The sequence below is a fragment of the Hyperolius riggenbachi genome, chromosome 1, assembly GCF_040937935.1.
Source record: "Hyperolius riggenbachi isolate aHypRig1 chromosome 1, aHypRig1.pri, whole genome shotgun sequence".
Lineage (NCBI taxonomy): Eukaryota > Metazoa > Chordata > Amphibia > Anura > Hyperoliidae > Hyperolius > Hyperolius riggenbachi.
The window spans coordinates 91,930,740-91,957,377 of NC_090646.1; the positions used below are offsets into that span (position 1 = coordinate 91,930,740).

Genomic DNA, 26,638 nt, shown 5'->3' on the forward strand with positions numbered 1-26,638 from the left:
CGTAATGGCCGCCGCTGCCTGCCTTTGATTAGGGGGGGAGTGGCTCCAGGGGCTAGTGTAGCCTAATTGGCTACACTGGGCCTGCTGACTGTGATGTAGAGGGTCAAAGTTGACCCTCATGGTGCATTATGGGGCGAACCGAACTTCCGCAAACTTCCGGGATGCGAACGCGAACCACTGAAGTTCGCATGGAACCGTTCGCAGGCGAACCGTTCGGCCCAACTCTATTCTTCTTAACATTCCCAGAAATTTTGGTGTTGCTAGCTTTTAAAGGGGCTTTGCAATTAACCTTTAAAGTCGGCGGGGGTATATTTTCCCACGGTCAGAAGGAGAATTTACATTGAAACTTTAAAATTGATTTTCTCAAAAACTATAAGGTCTTTTTGAAAAAATGTTTTTCCTCTTATTCCCACTGTTCTTCTTAACATTTTCTGCAAGTTTGGGGTTTTTAGCTTTTAAAGCGGCTTTGCTATTAACTGCTAAAGTCGGCGGGCGCTTAATTTTCCCACGGTCAGAAGGAGTTACTTTAAAATTGATTTTCTCAAAAACTATAAGGTATTTTTGATTTTTTTTTTCCCCCTCTTGTAGTCACTGAAAGATCTCAAGTGTTAGACACCTTGAAACATCTTTTCCATCACTTTTCTGGCCAGCATAAATGTTTCTAGTTTTCAAAGTTCACCTCCCCATTGAAGTCTATTGCGGTTCGCGAACATTTATGCGAACAGAACCTTCCGTGAAGGTTCGCGAACCCCGTTCGCGAACTGAAAATCGGAGGTTCGCGACATCTCTAGATGCAATCAATGCACTGGGTAGGTGATCGGAAGGGGGTCTGAAGGGGATCTGAGGGTTTGGCTGAGTGATCAGGAGTAAACACGGGGCAAAATAAGGCATGATCTGATGGGTATGTGTGCTAGGTGGTGACAGGTGTTGACAGTAGGTGATTGAAGGGTGTCTCAGGGGGTGATAAGAGGGGGGGAATAGATGCAAGCAATGCACTGGCGAGGTGATCAGGAGGGGGGTGTCTGAGGGCGATCTAAAGGTGTGGGCGGGTGATAGGGTGCCCATAAAGGGCAGGTTAGGGTCTGATCTGATGGGTGGCAGTGACAGGTGGTGACAGGGGGTGATTGATGGGTGATTGACAGGTGATTGACAGGTGATAAGTGGTGATTATAGGGGAGAATAGATGTATACAGTACACCTGGTGGGGGGGGCGGGGAGGGGGTGTTCTGTGGAGGATATGAGGGTGAGGGGGGATGATCAGGAGCACCCAGGGGGTAGTTTAGGGCCTAATCTAAAAAATAGCGTTGAATGATAGTGACAGGGAGTGATTGATGGGTGAGTAGGGGGGGTAATTGGGTGCAAACAGGGGTCTGAGAGGGTGTTCAGGGGGGGGTATAAGGGGTGCTGTGGGCGATCAGGGGGCAGGGGGGGGAGGATCAGTGTGTTTGGGTGCATAATAGGGGGGCTGCAGCCTGCCCTGGTGGTCCCTCAGTTACTTGGACCACCAGGGAAGGAGGCAGCCTGTACAATACGCTTTGTTTACATTAGAAAGCGTATTATACGCATTGTATGCGTCGATCAAGGAGTTAACAACCCGCGGCCGAACGGACAGCGGCCTGACATTGTGGGTGGGCGGAGCCTATTGCCGACGGATGCACGCGCATCCGAGCGCACGATCCTCGGCCAGCTACTACGCAACGAGCCGCCAACGAAGGGCGTATTGTGGTCGTTGCAGACACCACTTTCACCCCGCCTATCGGCTGTGGGCGGTCGGGAAGGGGATAAAAATATACGTGAATACATGTATAAATACATGTATGAACCTTCTTCCATAAATTATATTTATAAATATTAATATATATATTTTCTGTATAGATAGATAGATAGATAGATAGATAGATAGATAGATAGATAGATAGATAGATAGATAGATAGATAGATAGATATTCACACACACACAGAGAGATATAGAGATAAAGATATATTGATACATACATATTGGTCTATTACAAGTATTATTAAATTAATATCAGCAGCTAATTTATCTTTACAACAGTCTGTATTTAATGTAATCGCTAGATGGCGCTATTGAACTAATGTGTATGTAAAAAAAAAAAGAACTAAAACATTACTAGCTCTATTAACAGTGAAAAAAAAAATAGCGTAGTGGGTAGATGATAGGGTTAGTAAGCATGGGCTCATAACTTTTTAAGTTCGAGACTCAAGGTTTAGATTTTTTTTTTTTTAATTAAAATAATTAAAATGGAATATACAATTGTCAATTAAGTTAAATATCCATTTATATTAAACAAATGAATTAATTGTATTGCTTTAAAGAGAAACATTGTGTAAAAACCTAATTTTATTTAAATACATATATTACCTAATAGCCCTAAGAAAACGGCCACATGAAACTATGTAGACCCCCCCAAACTCCCCCCTCACTGTCCACCTGCAAAATCCACGAATTTATCAGTCGTGGATTTTGCTGACAGTATTAGCTTCAGAGTGAGACAGGGCTATGAGCTGAAGCCCTGCCCCACAGGTGTCTGTCATCGGCAGAACTCCGCCTCTCCCCCGCCCCTCTCAGAAGAAGAAGACTGAAAGGGGCGGGGAGAGGCGGAGATCCGCCGATGACAGGCACCTGTGGGGCAGGGCTTCAGCTGATAGCCCTGCTTCACTCGAGAAACGCAGCAAGCCAGCCAGATTGCCCCCCGGGGATTTAGGGGGGGATTTAGTTAGAATAGAGCGTCGGGAATGCGGGGGATTAGTTGGGGCTAACTTTAAAACGATAAACAAATGAGCTTAGAAACGATAAATAACGTTTTGGCCGGCGGCGCCATTTTTTAACACCTTAAAACGATAAATATCGTTGAATAATGCATTTCTATGGGGCGCCATTATTTAAAAACGGTATCTGGCGCCATTTTTAATAGACCCGTCCAGTCATACACATTAACCTCAGTCAAGCTACCAGTTATTGTCCTGTCAGCAACTCTTCTGTGCTTCTCGCAGCTGTAAACTACCTGTCTACTAATTATGATAATGCAGCACAGATAAGAATGGTACTCAGCGATATTGATTTCACACTGCTGGCTATGAAAATTTAATATCTGCAAATGTTGTCTGTGAAAATCCTCCTTTATCCTGTTTTTTCCAGGTCATGGCATATCTAGCGGAAACAAAAACAATCCAGCTTTACTTCTTAAAAGACAACTTTTCAGAAAATGTGTAAAATGTAAAACACATGTATATTAGTTGCACATTTGTCGCAGAGTAAAATGCACTATAAATGTATTTTGCCTATGTATTTATCACTTATCGTAGCTAGTAAAATCTTAATAGATCTGACAGATTTTGCACTAGTCCATCTTCCTATTGGGGATTCTTAGGTTTTGCTTATTTTTTCAAAAGCACTCCTTGGAAAGGACCTTTACAACGGTACTGTAAGCCTGTTTCCTCCTGCATACACTATTCTGGCAGTTGGATTGTGCCAGTGCCATCCAGGGAGTACTTTTTAAAGTAAATGAATTCCTGAGAACCCTCTCAAGGAGATGTATTAGTCCAAAATCTATCTGATCTGTCAGATTTCTACTGTCTACTGTAAGTGGCAGGGACATAGGAAAAAGGTCATTTATACTGCATTTTACTGTGGGATAAATATATAACTAATACACGTGTATTTTAAATGTTGCAAATGTTCTTGATAGTTGTCCTTTAACACCCATCTCCAGCAGAAACAAAAAGTTTATTAATATTTTTTACAGTTTGGAAAGAGATAAGAACAATACTGGGAAGTTTTTAGTTGTGTGTGTGGAAGGAAGATAGTTTGCTGCCCATATTCCCATTTGAAAGATTCAACAGGATTCTCAGTATGCACTAAACTGTAAAATGTTACGCACGATGAGTAGAGAATAATGTATTGAATATAATGTATTTTATCCTGATCTACTCATCATGCTATAAGACTATGCACAGGTTATTCTGCTTCACAGTTTAGTGCATACACCCCTACCTCCTCTCCCATGCCCCTCAACTGTCCCGAATCCTGCGGGACTGTCCCGATTTGGGGGGGAGGGGCTCTCCCGCTAATCCGGTATGAACCCCCCCCCCCAAGTCCCGGGCAGCAGTGGGCAGAGAGGGTGAAAAAAATGATCGAGGCGCCAGCCGTGCCGAAGTGGGATGCCGGATGCCGGCATCACATTTCTACCTCCCTCCTTGGAATCTGCCCCCCTGTGTCCCCCCTGCTAGCAGAGTATGAAGCGGAGTGGAGCAGGCTGTCATCTTACCGGCGTCCATCCATGCGTACCGGCATCTGGCTTCACTCAGCTTCCTGTGACGTCACACTGCGCACTCTGCTAGCAGGGGGGACACAGGGGGGCAGATTCCAAGGGAGGGAAGGATGTAGAAATGTGATGCCGGCATCCCGCATCCCACTTTGGCGTGGCTGGTGCCTCGATCATTTTTTTTTTTTTGCCTTCTACAGTGGCACCCTCCTCCCCACTCACGCCCATCCTCACCCTCCTCCCCACCCACGGGCACCCTCACCCTCCACCCCCACTCCCCCCCCCCCCCCCCACGAGCAGGGTATATGAGGGAAATATTTATTAAAAAATATAAGGGGATACGATATTAATTTTAAAAAAAGTCTTCAGAAAACTTTATGGTAGGCGTGACTAGGGTGTGTGTTGGGTGTGTGGTTAGGAGTGTGGCCTAAGTGTCCCGATTTCTAATTTAAAAATGTTGGGAGGTATGTCCTCTCCTGAAAGGAAGTGAACAGTTTCTTTAGCAATGAAGGGGCAGCAATACCGAAAATATCTTCATGGAGTGTTGAAAACAGATGTAAAACCTCCTTTCGGTTTGTATTGCTGTCCTTTATTGCCTCTCCGTGGAGCCACTATTGTTCATAGTAAATAACTGAGGCCCCAGGAACAGGAAGTGAGAGAAAATGCCCCTACCTGAGGGGTGGGGGGGGGGGTGTGTTCCTATTGAAAGCAGTTGCCTCACTTCCTATTCTGGCAGGAAGTGAAAAGTTTCTTTAGCAAGGAAGAGTCAGCAATACCAAAATAACTTTATACAGTGGGGAAGACTCTCTTTCCAACTTGTATTTCAGTCCTTTATGTCCAGCTTGTGGTACAGCTAAGGCTAAAGGACACCTGAAGCAAAAACGGTACATAGGCTGCCATAATTATTTCCTTTTAAACAATATCAGTTGCTTGGCAGTCCTGCTGATCTTTCATGCATCATTAGTGTCTGAATCACTCAACTGAAACAAACATGTAGCTAATACAGTCAGACTTGAGTCAGAGCACCTGATCTGCATGCTTGCTAATTAAAGGTGGCCATACATGCGTTAGATTAGCAGCAGATAGATCATCAGATAGATTTCTGATCTATCTGATGTGTTTAGGAACATATTTTACTAGGAACAACTTTCCAATAGATTTCAGTATGAAATCTATTGAAAATTGATCTGATGGCATTTTTTTGCCATCAGATTTCCATTAGGTCCAATGCAAAATGATAAGCAATCTTAACAGATCGACCTAGATTTTCCAGCATGTCAGATCGATTGGAATTTAATTGAAATTAGAGTCTCTGGCTTAAAGCATTAAGGTGACCATACACTGGCCCGATTCGCCGCCGTTTCGACAGCAGATTCGATCACTGGGATCGAATCTGCTGCCAATCGTTCGCGCTACACGCCGAATTTCGATACTTTTCGTCCGATCCCGTCGATCGCTCCGTGCGGAAAATTAGCGTCGATCGCCAGCGGGTAGGGAGCGCGTCGCTAGCGGCGTTCGAGTACCTGACGACCGACGCAATAGAGACGCATACATTACCTGCTCCGCCGGCACGTCTACGCCCGGTCACCGCTGCTCCGTGTCTGCGCTGGTCTCCGGCATGCTTCAGTTCCTCCTGCCCGGCAGGAAGTTTAAACAGTAGAGGGCACTCTACTGTTTAAACTTCCTGCCGGGCAGGAAGAGGTAAAGCATGCCGGGGCCGGAGACCAGAGCGGAGACGGAGCAGCGGTGACCTGGGGACTGGAGTCGTGCCGGCGGAGCAGGTAATGTATGCGGGCGGGGGGAGCGCCGGCAGCACCACCACCACCACAACAGATTGTGAACGGTTTCAGGCTGAAATCGATTCACAATCTGTTTGCAGTAAAGGTAGCCATACGATCCCTCTCTGATCAGATTCGATCAGATAGGGATCTGTCAGTTGGTCGAATCTGATGGCAAATCGACCAGTGTATGGCTACCTTAAGAGACAAAAGATCAGCAGGACAACAAGGCAACTGGCATTGTTTAAAAGGAAATAAATGTTGCAGTCTCTTTTCAGGTGTCCTTAAATATTAAAATAATGGAGTTCCCAGAAGGATGAAGTGAGAGAAAATGTTCCTGGGTGGGGGGCACATGCAGCATTAACCACTTGATGGCCGCAGTGTTAAACCCCCCTAAAGACCAGGCACTTTTTTGCTGCACTGGGCTGTGCAGGCTTTTCAGCCTCCTGCACAGCCCAGCTAAGGAGTATGGCGATCGGACTCACCTCCTATTTTTGTCCCTTAGGGGACATGCCGCCGGAGGGGTCCGATCGCTGCTGTCACTTTTTTTTCTCTTTAGCCTCATAGAGGCTCTCATTGCCGCCGTCCCCCTCCCTCTCCTTCCCTCCTCCCCTCTGCCTGGAGAATTGAGCAGGACGGCAATCCGTCCTGCTCTCCGCCTCTTATAGGCATCAGCGTATGAGAGGACGGCGATCCCCGGCCAATCAGAGGCCGGAGATCGCCGATCTCATACAGCGCTGTGGCCCCCGGCAGCACTGTACGCTTGTAAACAAAGGGGATCTCTTTCCCCTTTCGTTTACAAACAGCCTGTTAGCCGTGATCGACGGCTAGCAGGCTAATCACGGAACTCTGTTCCGGGAAGTGGCAGGGAACGATCGCGCATGCGAGCAGCCGTTCCCTGGGAAACTGCAGCCCCAGGACTTGACTCCAATGGCGTTAGGTGGTCCTGGGGCTGCCGCCGCGGTCACGCCCATTGGCGTGAGGCAATCTTAAAGTAGTTAAAATCAAAAATAAAAATAACCCATGTGAATATTTTATTTAGTGAAGATGAGTTTTAATGATCATAGAGGAAGTTTAAGCACTGTCTCATTTCCAATTAGGAGAGTGGAAAATCTGCAGCGTGTTTATATTGGTAGATGAACCACTCCTCTCCAGGCAACTCAGTGTCTAGAACTGAACTGATGCAAAACACATGTCCAAATACATAACTGGCCATGCGAAGATTACTCTCCATGCTCACATTGCGTAATCTCACCTCCACGGTGCCATGAAAGTCCTAGTGCAGATGTCCATTATTCAAGTTACACAACCAAAGTTGTCAATTGCTGTTCAACTTCTGGGATAAATCTGTGAAAACCGCATTGTGTGTCAGTGATAAATAAACTGATGTGCAGAGTGTACACAGAGAGAACATGGATTTCTCAAGAGAAAAATGGGTTTTCTGGGCTTAACACGAGTGGGGACCTTTGACACCACTTATCAATCACTTACTCATTGAAGAGGAACTGGAGTGATAAATAATGTAATACATAAAATTGCTTATTTCTTTTACAATATTTGTAGATTATTTACTCAGTTTGACCATTGTGAAATCTTTCTTCTCCCTGATTTACATTCTGAATTTACATGCTGAAATCACAGGTGGTGACATCTTTACTGTTGCCAGGTGATCTCTGTGCATAGAACTCTCATTGAGGGCCAGATTTATCAAAGCATTACCGACAGTTTTTTCTTCTAAAACTGTTCTAACCAGCAGAAGAACAGTTCTGCATGATAGTAAGCATCTTCCCAAAGCCTATGTAATAGCGGCAGTTTAGCGTGGATTTCTAGAGCTACACTACAGTTAAGAAAAGTGCAACTCCCTTCCTTAACCATTTCAGCCCGCGGGGATTTTTCGCCTTATGCATCAGAGCAATTTTCACCTCCCATTCATTCGCTAATAACTTTATCACTACTTATCACAATTTATTGATCTATATCTTGTTTTTTTCCGCCACTAATTAGGCTTTCTGTGGGTGGTACATTTTGCTAAGAGCCACTTTACCGTAAATGCATTTTAACAAGATTAATAAGAAAAAAATGGAAAAAATTCATTATTTCTCAGTTTTCGGCCATTATAGCTTTAAAATAATCCACGCTACCATAATTAAAACCTATGTATTTTATTTGCCCGTATGTCTCGATTATTATACCATTTAAATTTTGTCCCTATCACAATGTATGGCGCCAATATTTTATTTGTAAATAAAGGTGCATCGTTTCCGTTTTGCGTCCATCACTATTTACATGCTTATAATTTTAAAAATGTTTGTAGTATACCCCCTTCAAATGCATATTTTAAAAGTTCAGACCCTTAGGTAACTATTTATGTCTTTTTTTTTTTTTTTTCTAATTGTAATTTTTTTTTTTTACTATTAAAACTTTTATTTGGGTAATATTTTGGTGTGGGACATAAACTGTTAATTTTTAATGTTGTTAGCTGTGTAAATAGTAATGTAAAAAATGTGTAGCTGTAGTTTTACTATTTGGCCACAAGATGGCCACCTTCATTTTTTGTTTCCCTCCTTGTACTTTTCTCTAAGCGGAAGTACAAGGGGGATGCGGAAATCTCTCCGTGCAGAAGAGCCGGAGCCTCACAGGTGAGCGCTTCGGTTTTTCTGCGGGGGAAAGGGATCGGTGATCGGGAACCATGTTCCCTTTCACTGATCCCAGGGCTACCGGGCGGCACAGCGGGGATGCGGGGGCGCGCCCGCGATCGCGGGCGGGAGCGCGCCCGAGCGCGGGAGCGCTGCAGAGCTGCCGCCCGGACGTGAGCTTCACGTCCGGGCGGCGGAAATGGTTAACTGCTGCAGATAAGAAGTGCTCATTAGCAGTTCTACAGATAGTGCAGGCTAGATGTGATTTGTGAAGGGCTCCTCCCCCCTCACTCAGAGCTTGCTGACAGCAGGTGTGCTGGTTACCTCAGCAACAGCAATTCCCCTCACACACTGCACTGCCTGAGAGACCTTCCTAGCTCCTTCTAGTCCTTACAGTTTAAGAAGGAATCTGCACTATCTAGTGATTTCTTAGGATGTCTATGACAGTTCTGCAGAGATTTCTAAAATTCTGCTAATATTTTGTCTCAGACACTCTTGATAAATCTGGCCCTCAGTAAACAAACCTTCCACAAAGAGAGATGCTGCTTGCTTCGCAGTTGGAGACAGCTGTTATTTCCCACAATGCAACAAGGCTCACAGACAGCAAACTGGCCGGACCATGACAGTTATTATTATAATTATTATTATAGATGAGCAGCAGTTTTTGGAATGACATACAAACCTATAACCCTCCACAGATGTCTTCTGTCCTTAATTTTTTTTCTTTGTGGGTCATGATTTTAGTCCAGCTTTATCACCCAATAAGTAAATCTGCATAATGGCTTTTGCAGCACTAGGGAGATAAGATTATGCTGAGTATGAAGACTACAGTACTTTTCACTTTTCATTCTTCCATACTTGGATGCCTCATTTGCTTCAGTTTAAGCCTAGACATTCTGGTGCCTGGAGTAGAGTGATACCATTACTCGTGCCACACATGCTGAAGGTCTTTTCCTCTCCTCATTTGAACCAGGAAAGACTCTGGGATTGGCGCTGAAACATCTCGGAGAAGACCTAAAAAGAATAAATCAATACATTGCAAAGTGGGAAGTTAAAAACTATAAGAGAAATCAGGAAATGATTGATATTTGCCATGTAATTCATTCATGTTGTTTGATGCGCAATGAGCCTTCTGGTCATCATCTTTACTACTGGAAGACAAAACTAGACAGCACCAACTCATTATGTAAAACCGCACCCACTAACAACACAATAGGCTAAAAAGAAAATACACTGCATACACTGTGTGTGTATATATATACATACACACACACACACACACACACACACACACACACACACACACACACACACAGCAGGAGATACTGGTCGCTTGGCAGATGTTAACAGACATTATTTCCCATGATATCATACTTGTGGGAGGGGTTTCACCACAATATCAGCCATACAGACCCCCCGATGATCTATTCGTGAAATGGTAAAGATTTCTCATGGGAGACGGGGGTATCAGCTACTGATTGGGATGAAGTTCAAGTTCCTCTTTAATAAACCCAACTGCGTTTGACTTATTCCTGCTAGATATACCTGTACATGTCATCTATGCATTCTCAGAAGTATTATTGGTCCATCATCATGCATGGAACCGTCTCACTAATCTCCTCTTTTGTGTTGCTGTTTGCAGTCGCCTCAGTTGTTCTCTCCAACACCTACGGAGGTAATTAGTCATGTCTTCATGTTTGCCTTTTTTTGTTGTGGTTTCTTTCTCTTCTGCCTTTTGCTTTTGTCACTCTTTATGTTCCTCATCTCACTGAGAATTCATAAGCATTTTTTCACCTGAACATCTGGTGAAAAATAATCCTCAGAAGGTCCTACAAAGTAGGCATGGAGACCCAAAAATGAACTAACAGTTTAAATTATATTTCTAATGATGATGTCACATATAGAAGTGTCTATGTGCAATAGATGTCAGCCATGTTTCAGTTGTTTTTTGTAACACTCATTTTTATTAGCAATATCAAAGGATTTAAACAGCAAGAACAAAAATACATACAATGTATGCAGCAGAATTAAGAGTATAGCAATAACTAAGTTCAGAGTATGGAGGACCAGGGCCGGGCCGAGGCAAAGGCTGGAGAGGCTCCAGCCTCAGGGCGCAGTGTAGGAGGGGGTGCACAATTCATTCAGCTGTCATTCCCAATAGTGTTTGAAGCAGAAAGAAATAAGAAAAGGGGATACATGGCAGTGACTGCAAGCCAGATAAGTAGAGATTAAGGTGTTGGGGGGGTTGGGGGCCCTGGGGCACCTATTAGTGTAATAGCATTCAGTGTGTGACAGCTGGGGTGGGAGGGATGGGGGGGCGTACTTTGCTGTCTCAGCCTTGGGTGTTGAAGGACCTTGTCCCACCTCTATGGAGGACCTAATGGTATTCCTCAATGACACTGAGGCCAATGCTGTAAGCAGTCTCTACAATTGACATCCTGTGCCTTTATCACATTTCAGTAAAGTCCAATTGACCCATATTTGGTAATTCAGTGATTATAGAGACTCGTCTAGAAGAGAGAGGGAAAAAAAAATCAAATTGGGCAGAGGCGTAACTACAAATCAACCCCCCACCCGCTTAATGCTCACAACCCTTCCCTTACCACCCCTGGTGACCTTCACGGCCTTGGGGCCCATCTCACAAGGGTCATAAAACAAGCATGGCCCTCAGGATCTTCACACCCATAACAAGTGTAGCCACAAAAACACCTGATCTGGAGTATCAGAGAAAGGGAGGGTTCATAGTAGTCGGAGCCCCCACATACGTCTAGGCCCCCCTGCAGGGGCTGCACCCCCATACTTACGCCTCTGAAATTAGGCCTCCATGGATATTTTAATAAAGATATACCAATCGTCCGTGTTGACCACACCTGAGCAAAAGAAACAATAGACTAAAAGGTATAAAACGGAACAAAAAATATCGAACAAACTAATCAGTTTGGGTGGGTCATGTTTGTTCCAAGCTTAACCAGAGATAAGTTATGCTGGGATTACACCATACAATTTTCTGTTAGATTCTCTAACGTTCAACACGTTGGAAATGTATCTATCTTACCATCTATCTGCCGAGCAATTAGGCATTGTTCTACTCAGCAGGAGATGACCAGAAGACAATGCACCAGAGATAATGATCATTCTCTACAGAAAATAAACTAATTTTGCATTCTAACAGAAAATCTAACAGAAAAATCTAACAGAAGAATCTAACAGAAAATTGTATGGTGTAATCCCAGCATTAAAGAGAGGGAGGAGATCGAGTTGTGATTGGTTGGCATGAATAGCTTGTCATCACTACTCTTTGCAGGTCAGTGTTGGGTCAGCTGGGCAGTGTTTATTTAGCAGTGTAGTGTACAACTTCAGCTGAGGATGTGCAGTCTTGCGTGAAGAATATTTCAGTTTGTAAAGTCACATAAATGGTTTTGTGCAAAATTGTTGTGTGTGATTATTTTTTTCTTGGTATTGGCAAGTTGGTATAGTGATTGTAGCATTTTAAAGCCGAGCTCCAGACTCTTATATTTTTTTTATACCTGTCAAATTTATCTCACCTGTGCGTTTAGTGCTGAAACCATTTGTAAAAACTGTTTCTCTGACCTTAGAAACTATTATTTTTTTTCAAGGCAACTAATAAACTCAAGGCTGCTTTTAGATATGCCCATGATAAGCCTGTGGAGCTGAGCGGACATCACTGCTACTGGAAAGGTGATGTCATGCAGATGTGCTTAAAGGGAACCTGAGATTGTAAAGACAATATATATACCTGTGGGTTCCTCAAGCCTCCTCCAGCCTGATCTCTCCCACTTTGTCCTCTTCTGCCTCTCCATTTGACCGCAATTGGCCAGTCCGGGGCCAACTGCGCATCTGCGGCCCAGCCACGGGTGTGCTCCTGCCATGGTCACATCGCCAGGAGCTTTCTGAGCAGTACTACTAGACAGTCACAGAACACTCCCGCCGACGGGAGACAGTAGAGCGCGATTGGCCGTTCTGCGCCGGCACCAACTGGTCCTGACTGGAGGATATTCTAGTTGCGGGCAAACAGACAGAAGAGGATGATGTGGGAGTGATCAGGCTAATCACGATAAGCCCTTTTTAACCACTGTATCGCGATCATTCTAGAATTGCTGAAAAATGCTGCTTGCACCGCATTTTGCGATTGGCACGAAACGCCCGATCAGTTGCAATGGTGGCAGAGAGATTACTGTCATTAGTTAGTATTGCGCTAACGCTTTAAAAATCGCTTGCGTTTAGGCGATTAGCAGGAATTACCCAGTGAGAATGGGCCTTCAACAAACATTCTGTAGCCTACACCTGACAGGTCTAAAGATGTCGCTAACAGTGATACATTTCAGAATGTTTATCAGGGTAAGGAAAGATTTTACAATGGGCAAACACTGACTAAATAATCTATAAATTAATATTGAATGGGAAAAAAGCAATTTTATTCATTATGTTATTTTCACTACAGTTTCTCTTTAATGTGTAATTAGAGGTGTGTGTTAGTTAGACTTTAGTAGGAATAGAATGTTGAGGAGGGGAGGTTAGAGTTTAGGCACCAGGAAGGATAAAAGAGACTGGTTAGAGCCTGCCAATCGACAAGGGAAAAGTGCTGAAAATAGTGACAATAGTAGTGTTGAGAGTTTTGTAGATATAGAGGCGCCCACACTCCATATACAGTGACAGCATAGGTACTTATTGTTGCACTGACCTGAGGAAGCAGGCAGAGACCCGTGAAACGCATTGTCTTTTTATAATTGTGCTTGAATAAATATTTAAAAGAAGTCCCCTCTTTTTTTCTGTGTGTTCTTTTCATCTTGAGAGGTAAAATACTCCCCCTGTGTCTTAACACACCTCTTCGGAGGTGTCATGCTTTAGCTTAGTGTTGTGCCACCCACGATTTCATGGGACTCAAGAATGCGATCAACAGGACCTTAGTTATAGAGCAGGGACGGTAATTTCCCCGCCGGCAAGAGCGGTGGTTGCAGGGACTGCAACCCACCTTTGTGAGTATAATCACAATAAAATTATAGAGCAGCATCTAACACTCCATAACATTGCACCATTTGGCTTCTGGTCCCTCCTTATCACACAGGTGACTGTGGATGCTTCCTGAAGGAGAACCACATTGACTTCTACTAGCCTATAAATCCATGATAGAGCATCGGTGACTGCAATTTACAGATACTCTCACTATTGGATTTCCTTTCCCAATTTAAAAGGCACAAAAATTATGTTTTCTCTATCAGGGTACATTAAGATGCTCTTTTTGCTTGCCTAGACTTCGGCTTTAGGTTGTGATTCTGGAGCTCAGCTTTAAAAGGCACCATATCTGTTTATAAATGTTGTGAACTTTGAATGGTTTGCTTTAAAAGGGTCTTCCTGTTCCAATGATAGACCGGGAAAGCCTTTCTGCTTGAGTTTGGTGATCATTGCAAAATGCCAGTCCACAGAACGTTTCTTGTTGGCTTTCTCAGCTAGGTTTGTACTAACTTCCTTTAGCTGAAGAAGAAGCCACCGGGGCACCTTCTGATGGCAGCCATTACTGAGGACACAGTGGAAATAATTATGAGCTATGATGACTTTTCCATGCTTCTGATCTAATACCTCATTCTTTCTCCATTTTAAAGGGAGATGTAGATGATCGTTCACTGAAGCAGTTCAGAGCCTCCAGCCCAAGCTCCACCGGCTCAGTTGGTTATGGCCGATACACCCCAACTTCTCATTCACCTCAACACTACAGCAGAACAGGTAACTGGAGAATGGTTGTGATTGTGTTCTCACATTGTCATCAGGGGCGTACCTAAAATCCCCGGCCCCCCCTGCAAAAAAAATAAATCCGCACCCTCCCAAATGTTACTGCCCCCGTGCATTTCAAATCTCACCTGTCCATCTGCACCAACTCTCATTCTCCTCTGCTGTCTCCCACAACTGCATCACACAAGGTGGCACATCGTCCATGTGGTACATGTGTAACATTTCACACCTGCACTTGGCGGTACTCAGGGGAGGCAGCAAAGGAGACCGGGAGTTGCAGTAGCTAGTTAGTTACTGCCGCACACCCGATCGACCATGTCGGACCAGGATTTGCCAGCTTGCTTGAGCAATACATTCAACCAATGTCAGGCCCAAATCAGTTGAATGTATCTATAGAGCAAGCTGGAAAATCATTGATCAAGCATGCTTGTTTGGGCAACGATTTTCTTCCAAATCGATAATTTTATCCATAGATTAGGACAAATATTACTTTACTGAATAAATCAGATTGTAAGTGAACATTTCTGTAGCTCCTCATAATGGTTGCTCCTTCTACAGACAGAACACACCTGTCATCAAAGGGCTGCAGAGGTTCCCATTCTGGCCTCTCTATATATATTCCTGTGTGTTCTGAAGTCAGTAGAAACAACACCTGGCCTCCCGGAATGCTCTGGGAGGAGAATTCTGCATAGCTAAACAGCCTAGGCTAAACATCACTGGTCAGGGTTACACACCAATATACAACTATATTTGGATAAAGGAAGTGTTTCTGATGCTGAAACTAGGATAATAACCGTAAAAGTGGGTATCCTGAATAATTTACTAAAGGTCTCTACGGTGCCTGTTTAATCCTTACGAAAAAAAAAGAACTCAGTGTCAGGAACCGGCCCGCGGCACGCCTGCGTATACGGTTCCCGACTGCGGGTTTGACCAGACTGAGAGGGGAAGCAGCCTTAGTCAAGCTAAAACAAGGCTGGGACCCCTCAGAACACCTCACACTGCCACCACTAGCGGTTCGCTAGACACTTCCACTCTGCTGTCGAGTCCTCAGCGCGCACTCCGTGTTTTCGTATTTGGGTCAGCTTTGCGCTTAGGCCAAATACGGGAACGCCACGCACACACACACACACACACAGTTGCAATCTTACACTGTCGTGAAGCAAAGACCCACTAACAGTCGTTCCGAACGATACTGTTAGCCACTCTGCTGTCGCTACTCGCACTGGCGTTGTTCGTACGTTGGGTCAGCTGCGCGCTTAGGCCAACGTATGACAAACGCCCCCACACACAATGCAATTACAATTTCATACGGTAGTGTTGCTCAAGCGTACAATTAGGCATGAACTTATACACGGTTACACTTCAGTCTCTTCTAGGCTATGAGTGTTAGTTTAGTACGGCAGAAGTCAAACTTATTAAATAATAATTTAATATTCTAGAAAAACATAGAACAATACAGAACTTAATATATACAAAAGTTTACAAAAAGACAAAGTAAAAAAGTTACACAATTAAGAGTTACAAAGATAACACACACGGATATTTGCGTAAAAATAAACGGGGGGAAAAAGAACGTTACCAGCTTAGGTTAGAACGTTGTTTGACGGGAGGACGCCGTTTCGACCAGGAGTCGCGATCATCCCTAGCTATTCGCTACCTCCGAGAGAAGATACCGGTGGCTGTCCTGGGCCAGCTTAAATAGTCCGAAGTGTCCCCTGGGGCATTTAATGTCCAGCCCCCAGGAACTAATGCAGTTTCCCCCTTTGTGACATCACCGAACGCTTGTCATAATCTTTCTTGTGATATGCAAACTTCAAAGGGGGTTCCTGTTTTAGCTTCTTGAAGTTTGGCAGGATACAATCTCACCCATTGAACTCTGCAGACATCAAAAAGCTTCCTCCACATTATTTCCTTGGTTAAAGTGTATTTTAGCACATCCATGAAAAGATTGAATTTTGGTTACAGGTAGCAGTTTGCCTGTAATCCTGTTTACACTTACAGATTTCAAAGCAATTCCACTTCCGTTTTTAAAGTCTGTAGAAATTTCCAACCCCTTCCATGTAAATTTCCAACCTTCAGGTGTCAGCTTCCCATTGCCAACACTCTGGTAGGCTTGCCTTGTATGATGGGACAATGGCTGATTCCAGTTCAAAAGACCAGCCTATTCTTCCTCAATTGGCCGCTAATTAGCAGTACACACAGTTTCCCCGGCTGGACAATGAGGGCAGAGGTAATGTACATTTACATGCAGACTTACATTACCCTTCAGTTTACTCTGGCCAGGTGACCAATTACTACCAAGCACAATACACATCTGAGGTTTTTCCCAGTAGACAGAAAAAGGACAGAAATATGTTCTGTTATTATCCTTAACATTATCAGCACCCCAATATATCACCACACTCAGCCTAAACCTACTTTTACACTGACACGTTACATTGGACAATATAATGGCAAACATGAAGGTATTATATTATAGCAGTACAGTCACAATGCATTAGTGGTGCAGTGGAATCCAGCAGAATAACGTGACGAATGATGTGCGGTGCCGGAAAATATGTCCATTTACAGTTGGAGTGAAGCATACTTTATGTGCTGTATGCTTCACTGTATGTGTCACATCACATGTGTAACCTATGGTGAGCAGGAGGTGCAACGCCCCCAATCTTCTAAGTAAGATTGGGACTAATCATACACATGTTTATCTCATCATGTCTCATGTCACTTCAGTATCCTTGAAGACTGTGGTCTTTTCAGTATTACTGGAATTCAGACAGTCCCTACTTACAAACGACTTGAGTTACAACTGTGTATGACTTGCAATGATTCGCCTCTGAAGAAGCGACTGCTTTTAAGGCTGTGAAACATGCGTTAGGCTAATTATGCCAGGATTTTGCGACAAATGGATTTTTACTTTGACGTTATGTATCATATCTGAAAGATGATCTTAAACTTTAATTAAAAGCTACGTTTTACGCAGTGTACATTTGTGGCTCCACAACACTCACACCCTTTTTACTTTTTTCCTCTGAATATATTACTTCATCAAGGGGTAGCCAGTTAACCCTGGCTACCCCTTAGTTTGTTTCAGGGATACAAACAAAGTTTTCCTCATGTAGTAGTAGTTTAAAAAGCTTTAAAGTGAATGGGAACTGCATTTAAAAAAATGAGACAGATACTTACCCAAGGAGAGGGAAGGCTCTGGGTCCTATAGAGCCTTTCGGCTCCTCTCCTGGTCCCCTCGATACAGTGCTGGCTCGCCCGGTAGCAGTATTTGACTAAATTAGTCAAATACTGCTTTACCCGGCCAAAGGAGGCTTCAGAAGTCTTCAGGGAGCCCGAGTGCTGCTGAAGAAGGGCTGCCCTGTACTGCGCCTGCGCAAGCACGCTCTCTTGCACGCTCACGTGTGTGCAGTATAGAGCCGCACGTCTTCGGGAGGACACGGCTCCCGAAGACTTCCAAATACCCTTTTTAGCGGGGGATTGAAACGGGGACACAGGATAGAGAGCACCGAGAGAGGAGACAGAAGGCTCTATACGACCCAGACCCTTTCCTCTCCTTAGGTAAGTATTTGCTTCATTTTTTTTAAAATGCGGTTCTCATTCACTTTAAAGCACATTGGAAACAACGAAAAAATAAAGTTTATACTGTATGTCCAAAACTATATGTCCAAATTCAGAGCTTTACGAAAGTAAATAATTATTTACGTTTCACTATGTTTAACATGTCAACTTACAAACAAATTCAACTTACAATCTCCCAAAGCAGAACCTGTTCATACGTAGGGGACTGTCTGTATAAATAAAGCTGTGTATTAAAAATGTATTCTTTTAAATTGTGGCATAACTGGAAAAGACGTATACATTAGGATAAATTGAAGGAGAATGGAGAAGGAAGTGGAAATTGTTAAGATGGATAGAGACCACTTGCAGAGCTATAAATATGCCCATGAACTTTCTCCCAGAACCAGTGGATGATTGACAGACCTGGCATTCTAAAGCCCATGAGGTCACAAAGAGTCAGACTCAGATCCAAACAAAAGACTGAAGAGAGAGAAAGAACAGCAACCAATCAGATCCCTCTATTTCCCTCCAGCGCCCTTATACACTCTAGATTGGCTGCTTCCAGTGCAATGCCTTTAACCTACCTCGCTGTATTCACTTCTTAATTCACTCAGTTAGCTGTTTTTTAAGAAAACCAAAGCTGTACTTTTATTTGACCATTTTCCATCCCATGAAATACGTGGTTCTCGCTTATGGGAAAGGTTCTGCATGCTATCATACAGTGGGTAATCTGCAAAACATTTGCGTGTTTTATTTATAATGCGTTGCAATTTATCAGAAAATCTGCATGCGTTCCACCATGGAACTAAAACCGTTCTTTTAATTTCCCTTTTTTGTTGGCTGATCAGTTGGTACTGAGCCTTTTGGTACCAGCATCTCTCTGTCCCAACAAACAAGCCCCACATCTACATTCAGGCATCATTACATCCCCTTCTTCAAAGGTAAGGACAGGAATGCATCTGTGCCGTGATTCCTGGGACTGAAGTGCCACGTTTCCCTAACATTTTTGTTCTGGTTTTGCTTTGTGACAGCATGATCACAAATGATTGGTTTTTTTAATCCTTGCTTCTTTTTTCCCCTTTTTTGTCTTTTTATTTTTGTTTCAGTGTTTTACACTCAACATTATTTTAATAACACTCATAACAATTAACATTTGCAGATGTAGTAAAGTAAAGTGCCGTGACATATGTTTTCTCTGCACCATAGAAGCACCTATCCCACCAATATCCCCACTCATGCCATAACCAAGCAGAACTCAACAGTATCTTAAAGGGGAACTGAAGAGAGAGGTATATGGAGGCTGCCATGTTAATTTACTTTTAAGCAATACCAGTTGCCTGGCAGCCCTGCCGATTCTCTGCCTCTGATACTATTAGCCTTAGCCCCTGAACAAGCATGCAGCAAATCAGGTGTTTCAGACTTTAAAGTCATATCTGACAAGATAGTCATATCTGACAAGCTGCATGCTTGTTTCTGGTGTTATTCAGATACTACTGCAGAGAAATATACCAGCAGGGCGGCCAGGCAACTGGTATTGATTAAAAGGAAATAAATATGGCAGCCTCCGTATACCTAATACTTCAGTTTAAATGCATCTAAGGCCCAACTGCAGGAGAAAGATACATTTGCCTTGGAAAGTGTGGAAAGGCTCCCAAACTCTTTTGGATTTTTACTTCTGTCTTTGCCCCGATTCGGGCAATGTTCCATTAGCCATTGCCATTGGGATCTGAATAACTTTACAATGGACTCTGACAGTGACAGTGCACAAGAAGTAGGGGACAGTAATAAAAGTTTTTGGGCGATTTTTAACTCTTCCCACACTAAAAAAAAGTGTAATTGCTATGTTTGTCCCTACTCTGTTGTACTGGTCCAAGCCCTATCTCATACAGCCTTATAACCCTGCCATGTACTGATGAAGACCAAAAGTCTGAAACAGGCTGTCTACATGTGGGTTTGATATGGCTGTGTAAAATGTAAAGCTATAGGCTTGCTATTTCACCAGTGGTTCTGGATGCTTGCTTGGCTTACTAAGGGTGAAAATGAATTATTTGCCTATTTAGTAGGTGTGCATTGTGGGTAACCACAAATGTTCACTTATAGCTGAATTATTGCAGACTTCCTTCTGTTTTAGGAAGGCAAATACACCAAGCTTTGCTTTTTTTAGTAGGAGGGCTTTTTGGTCCCTTTTATCCCCCTATACATTCCGAGTGGTTTGGGTCACCCTGAGCTGCTTGGTTACTCTGTTGTCCCTATTGGAGAAATGTCAATTCAAGATGTGAGGGAACTTCCCCTATATATGGAATACAGACAGCATTTAAAACCAATTCTTACCTGCAGATGGGCTTTAATGGTGAACTCTGAGCTCAGTGAAATTGACACTGGGCTCCCCAGCACCATCCAACACTTAGAGCAGTGTCCCCTGAAAGAGGGCACTATGACTGTTTCAGCCAACAGACTTCTTCAGCCACAGTGTGACTATCCCGCTGTGACAAGAGTTTCTGCATTCACCACTGGCTGAGATTGCCATACAAACACAACACTAGTGTTGCCCAAAAGGCTCTTTCCTGCTGGCCTGGGTTTCCCCCAAGGCCAATTCAGCTTCCCTGACACAGGATGCAGATGCATAAAAAACGTCAATGCATGCACAAAAGTACAAGAACTCTCGTGTGCATTACGAATCACAAGAAATCACATGGTGTAAGGCTACTTTCACACTGGGATGTTGTGTTTTGATGTGACGTTATCGTCGCAACGCAAACTAACAATGCAGCGTCCCAAAAATGTCACAACACCACTCTGTGTTCGGCTATCGTCGCATACAGTAGAGCATACAGGCAATGAAAAGTATGCTTCCAGGTCATTACTGAGCATGTGCAAAAAGTCTAATGCAGTTAATAACGTGTATAACGCACAGCATGCTGCACTTTCTAATATTGCTACACGTTACACACAAACGCAACGTGTGCACAGTGAATATTGCACAGACTTAGTATTGCTGTGCGTTTGTCCACGTTAAAACACTTTCTAACGTGCGACTTTAACGTCGCACTGTGAAAGAGACCTAAAAGTGCAAAAAACGCAGTGCGTGGTATTACAATTTGTGTTTTCATTTCACGATTTTCAGTGGGTAGAGGCACCTAGTAGGGTTACGCACATGAGATGTTCAGAACTAGATTAGGAGAAATTATAGGGAAATTATAGATTAGGAGAAAGGATAGCTACATGCCAATAAAGAAAGACCAACCCCCTGCTATCTGGTGTGAATATACCTAAAAAATATAACACTTTACCAGCCGATCATTGTAAACACTAATTTGAAGCAAGTTGCAAGCTATACATGTAAAGACAACACACATGCACAAAATGTTACTTTTGATTATTTTTTATGGACCACAAAGATTGGTTCCCCCTGTAGTCAGTATTTGTTTATAGTTGCGTTTGATCATGTGCCCTCCTGCATGCCCTTTATGTTGAGAGCCATAATTGCTGATTGTATTGTCTATGGCACCAACTGTACACCAAGTGTATCCCCTTTCCCTCTTCCTGTATCTTTGTACTCCAAATGTTCACTGTAACATAGACCTCTGATAAATGCTTATAGAGGAACTCCAATGAAAATAATGTAATAAAAAAGTGCTTTATTTTTACAATCCTATATAATAAAACCCTAATGTCCCTGCGTCCGTCCCTGTGTCAGTGCTTTTTTGCACTGCGCATGTGCAGGGAGAGACGCAGAGACAGTGTGGAAGGCCAGATGAGGATGGGGCCAGAAGGGGCGGCTGTGCGTGTGTTGGGCGGGAGCATGCGGCGTGTGCGCGATGGGCGCACAGCGGGCGCGCGCATGCGCTCGGTGGTATTCGTGACAGACCTAGCCCACTTTTAAACAGCTAAGTCACTATTTATGTATAAATGATTTAGTCAGTGTTTGCCCATTGTAAAAGCTTTCTTCTTCCTGAATTACATTGTGACATTTACCACCTGGTGACATTTTTACTGCTGACAGGTGATGTCAGTGACAGGAGATGCTGCTTGCTTTTTTTGCGGTTGGAAACAGCTGTAAACAGTAAAACAGCTGTTCTTTCCCACAATGCAATGCGGTTCACAGACAGGAAACTGCCAAGACCATGGTCCTCACAGTTTCCTGTGGGAGGGGTTTTACCACAATATTAGCCATACAGAGGCCCCTGATGATCCGTTTGTGAAAAGGAATAGATTTCTCATGGGAAAGGGGATATCGGGTACTGATTGGGATAAAGTTCAATTCTTGGTCACGGTTTCTCATTAAATGCCTAACATTGATCATGGAAGTAAGTGAGAACTCTTTGTGATTCTTGTCCTTTGTTAAGTTGACCAATTAACTTTTTCTTTTAAAGCTTACATTTTCTGTAGTTCTACACTAATGACTTTACATATCCTTATTATACTGATATCTAGTTTGATTACTTATAATTAAAATCTAGTATACGGCCTCAAGTAACTTACTTCTTGGTATAGGAGTGAGATCATTGATGAAAGATGTTTTTCATGCCATGCCTTGTACCAGTGGTCTAACTACAATTCATGAGGCCCCCGCAGGGAAACTTTGATGGGCTCCTAATGTTCACACCCCTTCCCTTGCCTCCCCTTGGTTCCCCTTATGGACTTGTGGCCAAATTTGCAAAGCCAGATTTGTCAGGTTCACTTGGTTGATGCACACATTTTCTCTCTGTTGTAATTAGAATTGTCATATAATAGGTGTGGCCATTATGATCTTCATCCAACAATAGAAAAAGATTCCAGGAGCAACTCACTTGCATAGCAAAACTTCATACTTTTAATTCACATCTTCGTAAAAAATGGCAGATAATAAAAGACAGCAGCAATCAGATCCCACCGCTGATTGAGCAGCAAATGATGCAGAGTGGTATAAGAAGTGCAGAGGCTGGATTGGTCGAAGATCGTTTCGCCCCTCGATTAGGGCTTTCACAAGACATCACGTTCTTGAGAAAGCCCTAATCAAGGGGCGAAACGATCGTCGACCAAACCAGTGGACCAGTGTCGGAAGAAGCACCGCCGTGCGAAAGCTTATGCTGCCCATTTTCTGCCCTACACCCAACGCCTTCTGCCTCCATCCTGGTAGGATCTGACAATGTATATTTGCTGTCACTGATGCACAAGCTGTTTGACTGTGATTGGCACATCTACCATTGAATGATGCAAATTTGTCTGAATCTTTTACATATTTTTTGATATGGAATAAATTCATGGAAACTGCAGTGCTTGATTGCCTGTCAATCTTTCTCAATGATCCATGAATTAAAAAGTATGAAGTTTTACTATGCAAGTTGCTCCTAGAATCTTTTTCTATTGTTGGATACTGTATCATGGATATTTGCTTAACCAGATGTTGCACCGCTTGAAAAAGTTTGTTGTATTTGAAAGGCAGAATACTGGTGTGCACTCACTTTCTTCTCCATTGATGTACATGGCTGGAAAGTGTAATGGTTAAGGGCTCTGCCTCTGACACAGGCGACCTGGGTTCGAATCTCGGCTCTGCCTGTTCAGTAAGCCAGCACCTATTCAGTAGGAGACCTTTGGCAAGTATCCCTAACACTGCTACTGCCTATAGAGCGCGTCCTAGTGGCTGCAGCTCTGGCGCTTTGAGTCCGCCAGGAGAAAAGCGCAATATAAATGTTCTGTGTTTGTTTGTTTTGTTTGTTTGATTATGATCTTCATAACTTTAACAAGTGTAGCCAATTCACCCTTATCTCATCCAGTACACAACAGCCCTGTTGCACCAGACATAACAATTGATGGTGCTGTAGATTCTAGGGCCATTCCAACAGGCTCCATACAACACATAGAACTGAACTAATAGCAGAGAAGGACAACATGCTTGCACATAGTCTTGGTCAGTGGCAGTGCATTAGAAACAGTGATGATCCATAAATCATTTTTTTCTATCTTAATGCAAATTTATCTCTAATCCAGGGGTCTAGTCCTGGGAAAAGAAGTGTGGCGCGCCAAAAAATGGGTGTGGTCAAGCACACTGTGGGCGTAGTCATGGGTGGGGCCAAATATACATGACCTTAGCAGTGATGTAAAAGGTCTGCCAAGGAAGTTTAAGCTCTGCCGTAGTGTATCCCCCCAAAATAGATGTAATCTGACAGCATTTCACCAAAAAGACACATAATCTGGTAGAAATTCCTCCAAAATAAAGATAATATGGAAGTGGTTCCCCCAAAATAGACAATGTGGCAGCAGCAGTTCCACCAACATACACATAATTTGGAAGCAGTTCCCCAAAATACGCGAAACCTGGCAGCGGATCACCCAAAATACACGTAACACCCAAAGGACATATAATCTGGCAGTAGTGGTCCCCCAAACATACACAATCTGGCAGCAGTTCCCCAAAATACACGTAATCTGGCAGCAGCCGTTCCCCTAACATACACATAATCTGGCAGCTGTTCCCCAAAATACATAACAGCGGTTCCACAAAAATGCAGATAATCTGACAGCAGTTCCCCCAAAATGGGTACCCCCAGGTAGCCAAGTCTATAGGTGTCCCCAGTATAAGTAGCCATGAGTATAGTAGTCCCCAGTATATGTAGCCAGAGGTATAGTTGCCTAGTATATGTAGCCAGGGGTATATGTGCCCAGTATATGTAGGCAGGGGTATATGTGCCCAGTATATGTAGCCAGGGGTATATATGCCCAGTATATGTAGCCAGGGGAATATGTCCCCAGTATATGTAGCCAGGGGTATATATGCCCAGTATATGTAGGCAGGGGTATATATGCCCAGTATATGTAGGCAGGGGTATATGTGCCCAGTATGTGTAGCCAGGGGTATATGTGCCCAGTATATGTAGCCAGGGGTATATATGCCCAGTATATGTAAGCAGGGGTATATGTGCCCAGTATATGTAGCCAGGGGTATATGTGCCCAGTATATGTAGGCAGGGGTATATGTTTCCCAGTATATGTAGTCAGGGGTATATGTCCCCAGTATATGTAGCCAGGGGTATATATGCCCAGTATATGTAGGCAGGGGTATATAACCCAGTATATGTAGGCAGGGGTATATGTGCCCAGTATATGTAGCCAGGGGTATATGTGCCCAGTATATGTAGCCAGGGGTATATGTGCCCAGTATATGTAGGCAGGGGTATATATGCCCAGTATATGTAGGCAGGGGTATATATGCCCAGTGTATGTAGGCAGGGGTATATATGCCCAGTATATGTAGGCAGGGGTATATGTGCCCAGTATATGTTGGCAGGGGTATATGTGCCCAGTATATGTAGCCAGGGGTATATATGCCCAGTATATGTAGCCAGAGATATGTCCCCAGTATATGTAGGCAGGGGTATATGTCCCCAGTATATGTAGGCAGGGGTATATGTGCCCAGGTAGCCAGGTGTGCCCCCACCCGGAGGGAGCAGAGCAGAGAAGGAGAGCTATGGGGACAGCGGGGATGGGCGGACATCTCCCCCTTCGTGCTCCCCTTCCTGCCTCTCCCCTCCGGCGTTGTGAAGTGTCGGGCCCGGCGGCGAAAGTGGGCGGAGACTTACCTCGTTCCAGCCGCAAGGGACGCTCCGCTCTGTGTGCGGCTAGTCTGGTCTTCTAGCCACACACAGAGCGAAGCATCCATTGCGGCTGGAAGAAGGCGGAAAGTCTCCGCCCACTTTTGCCGCCGGGCCCGACACTTCACAACGCCGGAGGGGAGAGGCAGGAAGGGGAGCACGAAGGTGAGGGATGGGGGGGGGGGGGAGATGTCTGCCCATCCCCGCTGTCCCCATAGCTCGCCTTCTCTGCTCCCCTCCACACAAGCCAGGGTGAACGGCGTTCACCATGAAGAAAAAGTGGGTGGACGCCGTTCACTCGCGTCCACGCAGGATTCGACCCCTGCTCTAATCTATATGCAGCTTGCAATTAGGCCAATTCAAATTGCCAGCAATCGCATTTGATTTGCCGGATGTTAAGCAGCATTCAATCTGCAACAACATTTGCATCAAAGTAGAAAAATAGCATCTCATCGATCATCTCAGATATGGAACACTAAAACCATGGTGTAAACTCCTGAGGAGACTTACTAAGCAGGATGATACGGCAAACCCTGATGAATTTCAGCGCACTGCCGCTTCCAGCACCATGGACCTTCACTGCTATTGGCTGCAGTATTCTTAAAGAACCTGGTCTCTGCCTGACCCCTTCTGCCGTTTAGTCTAAACAGCAGCAGGATGATGCCACTTTCAGCCTTGTCCAAAGAGACTGAAATTGCTTCAACTCTGCTGTGCCTGGTCATGTGATCACAGCTTTGGGGCAGGATTTTGAGGTGCAGAAACTTTGTTTCCTACACAAAGAAGTAGCTTTGGAACAATTTATTTACAGAGATATTAGATAGCATTGTCAGATCCTTGCCATAGGTAGGTTGTAGGACCATGTATGGTCTCATCGTTGTTCCATTGGGCGCAGGGTGGGCTGAAAGACGGAAACCCCTGGACCACATTAAGAACTATTTCCCCTCCGAGTCATAGCAACTCAGGGGAGATACGCTATTGCCGACACATGAATAACAGTGATTTGGGGAGAAATCTCCCTGCGCCAGTGTCTAACATTACGGCCTATAGCGGCGCCC

General features: G+C 44.0%; 1 protein-coding gene across 1 annotated transcript in view; it reads left to right on the plus strand.

Moving 5' to 3' along the window:
* The window catches only part of ABLIM2 (actin binding LIM protein family member 2), a 226,009-nt gene that overhangs the window by 120,605 nt on the left and 78,766 nt on the right, over nucleotides 1-26,638 (plus strand). The window contains exons 11-12 of the mRNA XM_068276796.1: nucleotides 14,322-14,442; nucleotides 18,861-18,953. Coding sequence (XP_068132897.1) covers nucleotides 14,322-14,442; nucleotides 18,861-18,953 — 214 coding nt within the window. The remainder of the gene's footprint in view (nucleotides 1-14,321; nucleotides 14,443-18,860; nucleotides 18,954-26,638) is intronic.